We start from the raw sequence: 15546 nt of genomic DNA, 5'->3' as shown, positions 1-15546 counted from the left end.
CAGGGCTCACCGTGAAACGGTCTTTCTTATGATGATACTATTCATGTTGGAAAGCAAAATTACAGGTTTGTAACAGTATCTTCAAGAAAATCAATTAAAATTTCAAATCTTAGACGCTAGTGTGAATTACTAGGAAAAAGTACGACGATGAAGCTATGCGAGGACTATCTTTGTCCTGCGTTCGAAATTTGGATTCATGGCCAGTTACCAATAAGACACACTGACCAGAAACTTACATTCGAATCTCTCACAGCACAGCAACTATTACGATATTTTATCTACAATGGCAGATATAACATATTATAAACCCATATACTCAATAGATATCCTTATTTAGAAGTTCAAAGTTTATTGGATCGAAATTGTTTTGACTTCTAAACTATGTCGTGTTCTTGTAGTAGAAAGTTTAGGAAATAAGAAGTTCGACATGACTGCTAACTACAACTAAGCCTAAGCAGATACTTCATTCAGATTGAAAAAAAATGTATATCATATTTTATTTTCTCAATAGCAATCTAGTTATTTATTGAATTTTGGGTTTCAAATATTTCACTTTAATGGGATATAGAAAATTCTAAGTACTAAAGTAAAGTAACAATAAGTTACTCTAAGTAATAATTTTGAAACAATTAAATAATACTTTAAAAAACTTTTTCTTAAATATTTTCAGAATAGATATTTTTTGAATATATCAACTGGTTGATGGAAAATTATTATTAGATTGAAAACCAAATAAAACTTTCTTTTTATTAATTTTATTTGAAAAATTAATTTTGAAATTATATATATATAACTATAAAAACTATTTTAAGCATTAGAAAACATCGCGCCAGAAATTAAAATTTTCACTGGTTTTGGTGGGTATTACGAATAAACACAAGGTTGTTATAATTAAAGTGCAATTGTTTGAAGGACTGTAAAAGAAAAACTAATTGGAATATATTGAAGAAATTTAGTATATGTTATATTTACAACATGGGGAAATAAATTACAAAATAAAATAAAAAATAGTTCGTTTTTTGCAATAGATGGCGCTATAGATTATTAAAGTGTTGTTTTTGCTCTGTACTATGTCAAAATGAATACCACTTCAATTTAAAAATCTTTATGATGATAAAAGTCATGTATCTTTAGGCTATAGCCATGACTTTGTCGACAACGTATTATTACCAAAAGAACAGTAATTATAGTGCTGCTTTGGAAGAATAGCGCCTGTCTTAAAGATTTGAGAAAAGGACCGATGTCTGTGAATGGCTTAAAGAAAATGATTAATAAATTTGAAGCTACATGAGAACTCGGAGTGCTTCCTGGAACTAGAGAAAAGCATCTGTGATTCAGGAAGTTGTGGAAAAGATTAGGGAAGCAATTGATTCAGGGTTAGTGGATCAACGACCCGTAAGCGTTAGAAGTGTAGCAACGATTTTATCAAAACCATGGGCGACTGCACGCAAAGCCTTGCGCTACATTTTAAGACACTGTCGGTATAAAATTAAAATTTTGCAGTGCTTGCAACCAGGTGATTCGCAAAAAAGAATTGATTTTGCCAACTTCATTCTTGCCAAAATTGATGAAGAAGAATCACGGATTTGAAAGATTTTCTGGACCGATGAAGCACATCTTACTTTATCCGGACAAGTGAACACCCATTACTGTAGGATATGGGGCTCATCCAACCCGCATACTGTTTTTGGGAAACCCTTGCATTCAACGTTTGTTACAGTTTGGTGTGGTATGACTGGTGACTTTATTATCGGTTCATTTTTTTTCGAAAATCTTACACCAACCAGGTGAGTTCGCTGCACCGTAACAAGTTACACTCAAATTTTAGAAAGTAATGTGATCCCTGCTTTGTCTCGGTTCAACAATATTCATGTAAGATGGAGCACCACCTCACATTGCTCATCATTTTGCACAACTGCTTCACCGAACCTTTAGAGAGAATCGTATAGTTAGCAGATGTTTGTAAAATGCGTGTCCACCTCATTCACCTGATTTGAATCCTGGCGATTTCTGGCTGTGAGGATATTTAAAAGATCGCGTCTACAAAGACAAACCTAACTATATTTTTGCTTTCAAAAGCAACATTACTAGACATGTCCTAGAAATTCAGCAGGATTTATTAGGTGTTACAGTGGATCACGCTGTCTTGCGTCTAGGAAAGGACTTGAAGGATCCCAGATTGAACAAATATTGTAATACATTATGCATTTAATATTTTAACAAAGAAAAATGTTATAATTACAATGTAAAAATATTGCCATTAAAATGCGCTACGTATGATAAGAAGTTAAACTAATTCTTTTTATTGTGTAATTTATTTCCAAATATTGTAAATATATCATATACCGAATTTCTTCAATATACTCCAAGTAGTGTTTCTTTTACAGTACTTCAAACACTTGCACTTTACTTATAACCTCCCTGTATTAAATGCGTAATGTATTACTAAATTTGTTCAGACCACCAATCCAGATCACTTAACCAGCTACCAAATATATATATCTTGAAGACTGGAAATGTGTACCCCGGAGCGATACTTTAAAAATTTTAACTAGACATCCTTTCTAAATTTAAAAAACAACATTTTAATAATAGCAATTAATTAGTACTGCTAATTTTTTTCTGAAATTCGGCACTTTATTCAATATTTTCTCATAACTTTAAAGGACTGTTTAAATTGTTGCACTGAAATTCAAACCGTTACGTTATCAAATATTTTATCTCATGATTTTCAGCCATTTTTGAAAAGTAAAGAAAATAATTCAATTTATTACGTTTGTAGTTTATAAGGCAAGTAAGTAAGGCACTGTGACATTTAGAAGATATATGAATCAAACATTTACGTTTTTAATAGCGCTATGTTGTTATGATCCCGGTCTTCAATCATTAGAAATGTTCCTGCATACAATAAACAAAATTTTAGAAAGACAGTTACAATAATACGGTTTTAATGTCAGAAAATTTGACAGAAGCATGGACTTGAAGCTATATAAACTGAAAACAAATGTAACAAATATCAGAAGAGAACTGAGAACAAAAAAATAACAATAGTTGACAGCAAAAAATAATTGCTCTGGTAAATATTTATCTCTTCAAAATTTTTACTTTTTCTCTTTCACAGAAATCGTAACTTAATCTTTGATTTCCAAAAAATAAAACTAATAAACATTGCTGTTTCAAAAAATAAAATCATTTTAAGTAGTACTTAAAAATTTTGTTGTTTCATAAAATAAAATCATTTTAAGTACCATTTAAAATGATTTTATTTTTTGAAACAGCAATGTTTATTAGTTTTATTTTTTGGAAATCAACGATTAAGTTACGATTTCTGTAAAAGAGAAAAAAGTAAAAATTTTGAAGAGAAAAATATTTGTCAGAACAATTATTTTTTGTTGTGAACTATTTTTTTAACGGTGAAATTTAATAGTCGATCCGAGTTCAGAGGAAAAATGACTTCTAGTATTATTTGATTTAATAAGCAAATATACTTTATATAAATTATTTCTTTGTGGATCATTTATAAAGACATTGAATCAATTTTTAGCATAAAGTTTTCTGTAAATACTTTTAAGAATTTTTATTTTGTATTAAAAATATTGAGATTTTTTTTTAAATAAAAAATAAGCCAAATGGTAAATAAAATGGTAAGTCAAATAGTTTTACAAATATGTAGATTGTTAAAGCAAAATAAATTAGGAAGATTTCTCAAATGCGTGGACTTTGTCTTGTGTACATTTAAGCTTTCATACCTGCTTGTCGCTTCTGATTACTAGGTGGTTCTCCAAAATTAAAATTTTCAAAAAAATTCAAATGAATATTATTTATAGTTATGTCTTTATAGTATTCCCCACAAATTATTTTTAAACTTCAAATTTTGATTTGCATGTAACTCATGCTATTTTAGAGCCCTACACCGTTCTAATCACTGCACTATAAATATATCTATTTTTTCATGCATCCGTTGTTTATATATTGAAGTAGTAACACTTTAATTTAACTATGAAAAACATAATTTTTTTTCTTTACTTTATTTTGAAGATAACCCTATTTGAAGGCATAATAAAATTTTAGAAACTTAATTAAAATCATATCTTATATTAGAACCTACTCAACATCAATCTACATCAATCCGACATACAACAAACATCAATCAATCAATTAGAACCTACTCTACATCAACTCAATCTTGATCATAAATAATTGAAAACAACCAGGATGAAATATTAGTTACAATAATAAAAACTATTTAAGCTTCACTTCAACAATGAAATATATCGCTTAAAATATGCTTAAGATTTCTTTTTTAAATCGATTAAAAACAGAAAAAAATTATACAGGGAAATTATCGATGCCATTGAAAAAAGAATTTTTTGATTGTTAAGATTTCGCAAAATTATTCTTGTGATGTAATATTATCAAAAAACAAAACAAACTTTCGCTTAATTTTTAATTATTTAAAATTTGGAATGATCAATTAAAATCAATTTGCAATCCATAAATTAGTTTTTGATTCTCAATTGCGTAATTCCGTGTGCTTAGAAATATTTGAAATACTAGTCACCCTGCGGCGACCAGCCAGTTCGATTGTGATATTTGTATTCAGTTTATAAAGCTTCATGTCCATGATTCCATTAAATTGTCTGACGTTAAAGCCGTATTATTGTAACAGTCTTACTAAAATTCTGTTTATTGTATACAGGAACCTTTCTAATGAATGAAGACCCGGATTATGACATCATAGCTCTATTAAAACCGTAAATGTTTGATTCATCTATCTTCTAAATGTCACAGTGCTTAACTTACTTTTTATATTTGGCGTATAAAATACAAACGTAATAAATCGAATTATTTTCTTTACTTTTCAAAAATGGCAGAAAATTATGTGATAAAATATTTGGTAACATAACGGTTTGAATTTCAGTGCAACAATTTAAACAGTCCTTTAAAGTTATGAGAAAATATTGAATAAAGTGCCGAATTTCAGGAAAAAATTAGCAGTACTAATCAATTGGTATTATTTAAAAAGTTGTTCTTTAAATCTGGAAAGGATGTCTGGTTAAAGTTTGAAAAGTATCGCTCCGAGGTACATATTTCCAATTTTTAAGGCATATATGTTTGGTAGCTGGTTAAGTGATTTGGCCTACAGGGTCAACACACACACACACACACACACACACACACACACACACACACACACACACACACACACACACACACACACACACACACACACACACACACACACACACACACACACACACGCACACACACACACACACACACACACACTTAAATTATGTTTTATTTAGTTTATTTGTTTAGATTTGATTTCAATTACTTGAATCCATCAATTTGTTTGGCATTAAAGCCATGTTGTTTTATTTATCACTCTTATATTTTGTTCATCCTGCTCACTTTCCGAAATAGGCTAGCTCCATGACATCATTGCTCTATTAAAATCTTAAGTATCTGGTTCGTTAATCTTCAAGCTTTCGTGATATTGGAACTTCACATTTTTTATTCATCTTGTAAACTGTAAAAGTGTTTAAAAAGAGCCCTTTTTCTTTAAGATTTCAAAAACGGTAAAAAAGAAATGAGTTTAAATATTTCATAAATAATGAAAAAGTTTGGATTTTAAAGCCTTAATATATTTTTTCATTGAACATTAGGCAAAGAACATAGTTTTGAAATAAAGGACTTACTTTGAACTTGAAAGAATATTAAATTAGTATTGATGAAAAGATATCCTTTTGAATTTTTCAGAAATGTATAATTCATTTTCGTACTGTTATATGCTTGAAAGTTACCGTTAAAGCATGCTAAAATTTCGGCCAATTATTGATTAATTTAAATTCTAATTGGAATCTTAAATAGATTCGTTCCAAGTTGCATATTTCAACCCACCAAAACATATATGGGCCTAGTTTGGCAACTCTAGGTCAAACGGCCTAGACTGGCCTGTGCAGTCTAGGCCGTTCTCTACACGCCTAGACACATTCATCTTTAATATTAACAGATATATCTATTAATATGAATAGTTTATATGAAATTGTATGAATAGTTTTAATATATAAAGTGAATAGTGTAATACATAAAACATAATTATATAAAGTTAATAAAAATGCTTATAGTAAAATAAACAATGATATAAAGTATATTTCTTTTCCAATTTACATTTCAATTTACAAATTACTGCACTAAAAGCTTGAAATTTACTTCAGTCAAATAGATTGAATTTTCTACTGACTTCATTTGAGCCACAATATTCTTTCTGATTTTATATAAAAATTAAAATAAATTTGTTGAATAATTTTTAATAAATGAATACGAATTTTTATTAAGAACTATTTTTATGAACCGTGTGATAGCTATTGTTGATCGAATGACTCAAGTTCAATTTAAAACTGTATATAATGGAAACTAGTTTATTAATAGCACATATCAAAAAATATCCTCATAAATAATTATTAATAAATTTTTGAATGCTTATAATAAGAGAAATAAAGAAAGAATGTCAATTTTACCACAAATTGCAAATCCAATGTTTCTGAATTTTGTATGCTAAACAGAAACGTAATATCATTTAATATACTGACTTAAATTTAATATTATAGATTTTACCTTATGGATTTTTAATATTTTCCTTGATAGAGAATATCTTCAAAAAGGAACAACTAACGTTTATTTCGGATATTCCACGTAAATGGCAAACAAGCTGTTAAACAAAACAGTGAAATCAAATAAGAACAAAAATAAATAAGTCTATCATTCCCTTACTTTTCTTACTCCTTTTCTATTTTCTATATTTTTTTTCTATTTCTCTATTAATATATTCTTTTATTTGATATATATAAGCGTGTATACGGTGCGTTGAGTAGCTGCGTGAATTGAATAGAAGTGGCTTTGCTGTATATGTTTTGGTTACAGAGGTTTAGTTAATTGATTGACTAGAGGTTTAGTTTAGTGATAGCGTTTATTAGTTTTGTGATAATTACATTTTAAACTAGCTGGATTGGTCTTCCCAAAACCTTCCCACTTGCTATCTAATAAAGACCTTATTACCTTCCCACCCCCGTATAAAATTGATTAGGCTGTGAACGTCGTCAGTGCACATATTTTTATTTTCAGAATTTCGCACATGAAAGTTTTGTGTTGCATAGCATATTAAAGAAAACAAGTGTGCATCATTAACAGCATATTATCCTGTGAGTAATTGCTGCGAAAAAGCCTAATAACATGCGATTTTTGATGATTAATCGCTGGAATGCGGTTAATATACAAGCACCAGAAAACCGAATATGTAGTTTGGATGCTCACTACATGACCAACTGAAAGTAAAATTTGGCAAGGAACCATAGTAGTAGTCATAAGATCACAGAACGAATTTCCTTTATTCAAATTTTTAAGCTTTAGAATTATCGCATTTAAAGGCATGAGAAAGTACGATTCGATAGAATGTAAACGCGAGAAACTCTTTGATGGAATTTGTCCCAAATTTGATATAAATCTACATTTTAGATGATACTAACTTTCGTCCAACTGGTTACTTTTGTTTTATATTAATCGTGCTAATATACATTCAAATAGCCAGACGGGAAACATTCTTTGAATTCTTTTCGTTCAAAATTTGATAGAAATCATAAACTTTGGCTTAAAAATCGTATTCAAAATTTCATTCCTTTGACGAATTATTGATTGTACAGACAGATATCATTCCATAAATGTGTTTTTCGGCCTCAGAAATGTCTGAAATGTGGAGTGTCTTCACAATCTTGATTTCTAATTTTTTGACGATTACAATATTTTATATTTGCATATTTTGTCTACAGGATAGTAAAAAAAATCTGCAGGTTTTGCCAAATGGGTGAAACTTCTTTATTTTAGTAGGAAATTGAAGAATCAATACAAATATTAATGCTCAAAGCATATTCATAGTATGCGTAGTGTGTTTAGAAAGTCAGATTAACGCAAAAAGAAATTTTATTTTCACTACTTAACACAAAATGAGACTTTATAAGACATTACCAAAATAAGTAGGATGTTTAAAACATGTTTGTAAACAGTTAACAAGTTTGTACAAAACAAAGCTGATGGTGAATTATTTTTGAAACACGGCATCGGGGAAATGAAAATTTAAATCTTTATACCGGAGTAAACAACATAAAATATACAAAAAGTTGAGAGATTTTTCAATTTATTAGTAAGAATCTTTCTTGTAAACAACAGAGACTCAAACTATAAACCTATTATAGGAATCGTGTTAGTAAATATCAAGATGCTTGGATGTAATACGAGTAAGATTTTACTTTCCCCATCGATTTTAGTTTATTTTTCTGAGAATTTAGATGCAAATCAGCCAGGAACAGGATAAAAGTTTTCCCTAAGGCATGACGCAAATGAAACTGGATATCAAGAATGATGGGATATAAATTTTCAAGTGGAGTTTCATTTCTAATATTGCAGTTTATTGAAATCACAGCAAATTCCAGATATAAAAATGGAAAAAAAGTCTTTTTTTAAAGGCTATTATAACTAATTCTAATCATTTTCATAAATTTATTTAGTACTTTAATTATAACAGCGATGGGATATAAATATATATACACATGCGACATGATAAAGTTAAAAAAAAATTAAAATATTTTGATTTATTTCGCCAGAAATATAAAACAGTTTTGTAAAAAATTCTTACGAGATATGATAAAAAAGAAAAAAATTTCGTTTTCAGAACAAATATAAAAATTTTTGTAAAAAAATCAGTTATCAAAATTAAAATAATTTTGGAAACTTTTTTCGATCTGTATTTTTAAAAAGCAGTTTTCATTGATTAATTCTTCTTTATTGAAACTGCCTATTTCAACTGATTTTTGAAATGGAACATTTATCAATTATTTTAACACTGATCTTGAATTTATCTTTGACGTTAATTGTAAAATAATAGTTTTGGTACTTTAATTCAACTAAAAATCAAAACTTTTACAATAAACTTGAAACTTCTTTTCAGTTTGAAGAAGATACTTGAAACTGACGTTAGTTAAATTTTAGTTCCATTTACATTAAAACATATGTAAATACAATACTCTTTCAAATGTTCGCAGAAAAGTAAAATCAACAAAGTATTTATATACGCGATATTTATATTTTTGTATGAACATTTTAGTTTACTTAAAATTTAGATATTTAAAAAAAAACAGTTCAGTATCTTTTAATTAAAATATAAATTGTAGAAGTTCCAAAAGAAAACGTTCCAGGAAAAAATATAAGAACTGTAGATTTAATAATATCAAATCATTAAAAAAACTGTATTTGATAAAAATAGTTCCAACGAATAATAGCTTTCTACAATTTGTATAACAAATGTGTTCTGATTAACTTATTTGGAATTTCCTGAACAATCCTTAAAATATTTCAGTTCAATGTTGGAAAATGAAATAGAATTAGTATTGAATATATTTAAAAATTTCTCATATGAACAATATAAGTTTTAAATTAATCTTCAATTAGTAAATGCTTCTGAGCAATTAATGCAAACTGAAACGTATTCTTCTCGAAACTACCAAAAAAATTAACTCATTCTATATTTGAAAGTTGAAATCTATTCCTTGAAGTAGTAAGTATAAATATATGATAATTTAAAGTAAAATTCACCAATAAAATAATAAGATTCAAATTATTTATCATTTAAAAAAGTAACTAGGTTTCTAAAACAATACACGCAGTCATGCACAGCCATAAAAGAATATTTCAAAAGAGGAAGAATAAAATTAGGCAGTACTTACACTAACTTTCCGGTTGTACATCATTACTCTGTAAGCATCTCTTTGACCCCTCATATTGTCTGTTATATGTATATCAAAAATTATACAAATTTGCTGATTTCTAATATATCTTTCTTCTATAGCTCTGTTTCAATTATAAAAATATGTTTTCTTTGAACTTTTTAAAGCATTTTTAAGCTGATATCTGGTTCATGCCGCAAAAATGCTTTTAAAAATTACGAAATGAAGCGAAAATTCCGTTGGAAAGTTTTGCTGTTGTTGCAAGATGTTCTACTCGGGTTTTGTCACATTCTAGTCAATCAGTAATACCACTTGTTGAAATATGGTTCCTGTCGATTAACTTTGATTCACAAAAGTAAAGATGGTAAACCAGTTTAATTATTCATCAAATTGAAAATTTGAATCCATTTATATCCAAATATGTTCTATATCTTTATAGCACTATCTTATAGTTATATATCTATATCTTTATAAAATGCCTTGTTATTTCACATTAAAAAACACTATAATTCCAGCGATGCAACTAATTATAAGCGGTTACTATCAGGTTTTGTATGCGAAACTAAAGTTAAGAAATTCTTACACTTTTTTTACAAAGACAATAAATGGTAATCACATTAAGATGAAGAAAAGTAACTTTTCAGAAACGTTTCATTAATTATCCATTATTTATACAAAATATCCAACGATTTCCGAATATATATGACTAACACCACGTGCGGTGAAACATATTTTCAAATCCACAATACTACAGATAGTCATGTATAGCAGATATCAGATTTTTACTTCAGATAAAGTTGCGATCTAATGTAAATCAGCTAGGAAAATAAATCCACGTGAAGTTGTGGAAGAAGATGAAAGATTCCGACCGCATCCTTTGAGGATGAACAGACTTCTGACGGAGAAAACGCGTTCTCTCCTGCACTTCCGCTTCCCAAGCTAGGACTGAGTTGGTTTTCAACGATGAGGCCTGCCAGTGCTGAGTTCCAGCAGCGAACGAAAAATAAACTCGGAATAAACTCGATGAAAAACAAAACAAGGGAGGACGGGGGAAAAAAAGAAGAGTAAAGAGCTTTGCCAAACTTCTTCTATCCCCTGAACTCCTATCTATTTTTTCTTGCTTTATTTGTTCGGGGTGTTGTTTTTTTTTATTAATATTTCCCACCCGCCATATTATTCATTTTTAGTCCTATAATTTTTCCACCCGTAAAGCTCATTTTCTCCCATGCTTTCATAAAATGACAGTGGTCTGTGACGTAATAAGGAGAGGTGGTTCGGCACTTCATATCTTGCTGTGGTGACGATATGTCTAGCCGGTGTGTTGGTTATTAGTTTTTGTTTATTTATTATTGCTTCTTTTTCGTTTGCAGAAAAGAGGATAATGCGATGTATAGCTGAAAAAAATTAGTTCACTTTTACCAGTTAAAAGATATATGTTTTTGACTTTACCGATCTGGATTAAAATGCAGAGGAGAATGTTATACAACAGTGTATCTTTGACAGATAGATAAATAAAAGTTCTAGAAAATTCTATCAAGTAATGTGAACATAAGTAGGTGCACATGGATGGTTGATTTATAATACTACAAAAATGACAAAATCTATACGGATGAATGCGGATTTATTTATAATTTTGTAAAAGTGAATTTGTCTAACTTAAGATTTCTGACGGAACGTACGATATGAGAGTTCAGCTAAGGTTTCATTTTCTTCTGCTAAAACGCATAAAAAAACATATTTATCGACTTGGTAATGTAAAAATTTTCTTTTCTTTTTTCTTTCAATATTATGCATAAAATATTACAATCATCCAAAGATTCGACCACTATGTTTTGATTAGTCTCCACGTTTTACACTTCCATGACTCTGATAAAATCTATCTGTGGATGTATGTTTCTTGTCTGAAAATTTGATGTCTCAAAAAAGTGGAGAAGACTAGGCAAAGTATAAATAATAATTTTATATTTAATCTTTGTATATAATTTTATTAACTTATAGACGAATTTCAAATGTCTGTAGGATAACTTTAAAACCAAGAGAAGTACATGGAGGAAATTTGGGATATGATTCCATCATCATAATTTAAAATATTTATCAAATGCTCGATCAAATCCGGAAAAAAATTTGATTTTTTTATCAGCCTGTTTTTTCAGAATAGCAGTATTAATTTTGACGCAAAAATTATAGATCAGTGTTAAATTTTGGATCTAGTTGATCTAAAGTAACAGATCCAAAATGATAAAACGATAATTATTTGCACTGCAACGAATGTAAGAAAATGTATTTATGGATATAAACATAAAACAAACCAGAAGTAAATAAGAATACTAAGCTAAGAGCACTTTTACTAATTATGTTAAATATTAATTAATAATAATTAACACACTTATTAATTATGTTAAATATTAATTAATAATATTTAACATAATTACTAATTATGTTAAAAAAAACTAAACTATGCACTAAAAATATTCAAATATTACAAAACTTTACTAATAGGTATGAGAAAAAAATAATATAATTTTTCCTTTCATTAATAATATTTCAGAGAACAGTAGTTAAAAAAAATTACAGGGTTAAATGAAGATCGTCTAGTTTTTGCATATATCTCAAAATTTTCACTTTCTTTATGAAAATATAATTCCTCGATTGTAAACGACTTACGTCTATTATGTTGAAAAATTGTTAACATCTTTAAGATGTGTTTTATTGTCAAAACATCATTATTGAATGACTTAATATAATTAATAAATGTTATTGATTGCATAGCTAATTTTATAGGTTATAACTATGTCTAAAAAATAGCAATTTTCAGCTCATTGTCTTTAAATGATCAATAAAGCACATGATTACTGGAAGAAATATTATAATGTGCGCAAATACTTGAATTATGAACACTGAAAACATTTGCATAATTTCAAGCTAGTTAATATTTATTGTTATGGCATAAATTAGCATAGAAAAAACTATTTCTCTAGTAGTTTATATAGATATATCCAGATTCGATTTCCAAATCAATTTCCTAAGACAGCCCATGAAATATTAATAATATTGCATTCTTTCCCTATATTTATTTGATATTTAGAATTAACTCTCTATTAAGAATGATTGATCTCTTCAATCGCTTGGTTATATTTTATATTCCTTATTGAAATAGTTTGACAATTATCTGTATAGATCTAAAAGATGCAGGGATAAACGGAGAACGAGCTATGTCCATTAGAAGATGATTTTTTCGATAGCTCCGCAATTATTTCCGGTATATTGACTGCTGAATAATATCAAGAAGGTCTTTTGTGTTAATAGGGGTTATTATCTATGACCAAAGACAAGATATTAGTCTTTAAAATTATAGCTTTCTAAGTTTTTTTTTCTTTTTCTTTATATATTTTGATATTATAATTGTTTACTGCAAGACGGATTTAAAGTGATAAATGATTTTCTTTTCAAAATAAACGTATTTCTTTTGAATTATAGCATGAAAACAGCGCAATTAATACTAGGCTGTTATTTTTCTATTTCACGATGACACGTAATTCTGTACTATAAAAGCGATTCTAGGTGATGATTTCATAGTATTGTGAGAATAAAATAACATATATATAGGTTTTATATATTATAATTACTAAAAAACAAATTCATTTTTAAACATATATAAAAGTGTTTATGAAAAATGAGGGAAATGTCTATCTCAATGAAAATACAATGTGGTAAATAGATTGGGTTATTACATTACATACATACTAAAATAATATGATTCACATATGCATCATTTTTTTATTTTAAGGATATTTTGCTTAGGAAGTAATTATTGATTTTTACAAAATATTTAATTGAAAGTTTTAGTAATTATCTAATCCTGGTGGACCATTTGGTAATCAAAATCGGTTGCAATTTAGTTGAAAATATAAGAAAATGAATTAAATAAAAAAAAAACACACAAAAAATAATAAATAATACGGAAGTTAGGCAAACAATTCTTAATATAAATTTTAAAATAAAATTATTCTCTTATGATAAATAATCACTCTCTAGATCTAGATTTATTATGAATTGTAAGCAGCGAAGAGTAAAATATTATAACAATTCACAGTATTCTTTCACTTTTAACATTTTTTTTCTAGCTCTTTCTCAAAAATTAATTCATAAAAACTAAAGATTAAATAAATAGAGCCATAAGAAAAATATAAAAGATATCATAAAATTTTATATATTGTATTATCGTCTTTAATATTTTAAATTTAATTTTTTCGCTGAGAAAAACAAATAAAATGATTTTTTTTTCATTTATATTTATTTAATTGGATCTGTTTTATGTATAAAAAGATTAGATTGCGAAACCTATTTTTCATTCGTTTGTTGTTGAACAAGAAGTCCTGAAATTCTGAAAGTTTGTCTATTCTTTGTCTCGGCACTTTATTTTAACAATTTAAAAATTTAAGTGGTAATTAAATGGTTAGATTAATTATTACTGACGCTTCATTGCGTTAAATATCAAAACAAATTGATTTCAAGACTGCATAATATTTTTAGCAATGAATGCGTGATTTATTATTAGAAGTATTATTAAACAGTGAATAGATGAACCATTGTCAGAAATATTATGGAATAATAAATGTATGTCAGAAAAATTATATAATAGTGAATACATGATCCATTATTATAAATATTATGAAACAATGAATGCATGATTCATTGTTAAATATATTATAGAATAGTGAATGCATATCCATTCGTGGAAATATTATGGAACAATGAATATATGATTCGTTGTTAGAAATATTATATAATAGTGAATGCATGATTCATTATATGAAATGTTATGAAACAATGAATGCGTGATTCATTGTTAGAAATATTATGGAACAATGAATCAGCAATCATTATAAGAAATATTAAGGGATGTCGAAATCAATTTGTTCTCATATTTATCGCCGTGATGTGCCAGTATTCTTAATTCCATAATTTCTAAAAAAATTTAAATAAAAAAATATTTTGTAGCATAATAATATAAAGTATATTCATTATTTTTTATTTAACTTAATTAGTTTTTAAATAAAATCTGATATACGAACAAAAAATTTACATTTATGATATAATCAAACAGAACAAATATTTAATTATTTCTTTATTACATGCTAATTCATAATTTTTTATTTGATATAATTTTCAAAAATAAATACTTACCGATTTCAAAAACTCATTCTTAAGATCTTCTAAAATTGATGACGTACTTCTGGGTTTAAAAAGTGTCGGAATGGTTTCATCAGATAAAAAGACTGCTCGCTTTCGAATCATATTGCATTCACACATCATCAAATCACATTTTTCCTGTAGGCACTCAATTTTTGAAATTAATCCTTTAATTTCATCCAGAAGTTCTTCTATCACGTACAAATTCATTATATTAACCTTTTCACCCAGTATATTCAATTCCTTTAAACTGGCTGTCAAATCCATAATGTATTTTACTAAAATTACTTTCAGTGACGTATATTACATCATTACTTATTTAACTAGAAGAAGAATTTCATGCTGTAAAGCATATTTTGAAATGAAATACGCTTAGAGTTTTTTCTAAAACTCTGACATTCCCTATAAGAAAAACAACTTTCATGAAATCCTAGTTCCATTGAATAGAAATTTATTATTTTATAAAAAGAGATTTTCATTCGTTCTTTATGTCAAAGGAAAATACCATTGACGGAAGTAATCAGTTTTATAAGTTCCGATATGCTATTGAAGTGCTGGTTGCCCAGATGGTTTT

The 15546-nt window shown here is 27.6% G+C and overlaps 1 protein-coding gene across 3 annotated transcripts in view; it reads right to left on the bottom strand.

Annotated features, from left to right (window-relative positions):
• Positions 1–15288, bottom strand: part of LOC129962377 (voltage-dependent L-type calcium channel subunit beta-1-like) — a 236367-nt gene extending 221079 nt beyond the window's left edge. For 2 of the 3 annotated variants that reach the window (XM_056076123.1, XM_056076124.1), the window contains exon 1: positions 14967–15288. In XM_056076123.1, coding sequence (XP_055932098.1) covers positions 14967–15239 — 273 coding nt within the window. In that variant the 5' untranslated portion in view covers positions 15240–15288. Of the gene's footprint in view, positions 1–9779; positions 10725–14966 lie in introns of those variants that run through there. The other variant, XM_056076126.1, reaches the window with a different exon arrangement.
• Between the last annotated feature and the right edge of the window lie 258 nt (positions 15289–15546).

The sequence above is a fragment of the Argiope bruennichi genome, chromosome 2 (assembly GCF_947563725.1).
Source record: "Argiope bruennichi chromosome 2, qqArgBrue1.1, whole genome shotgun sequence".
In the NCBI taxonomy this organism is placed as follows: Eukaryota; Metazoa; Arthropoda; class Arachnida; order Araneae; family Araneidae; genus Argiope; species Argiope bruennichi.
Note: the sequence above shows the minus strand (reverse complement) of the source record. Positions and strands in the feature narration are given on the sequence as shown.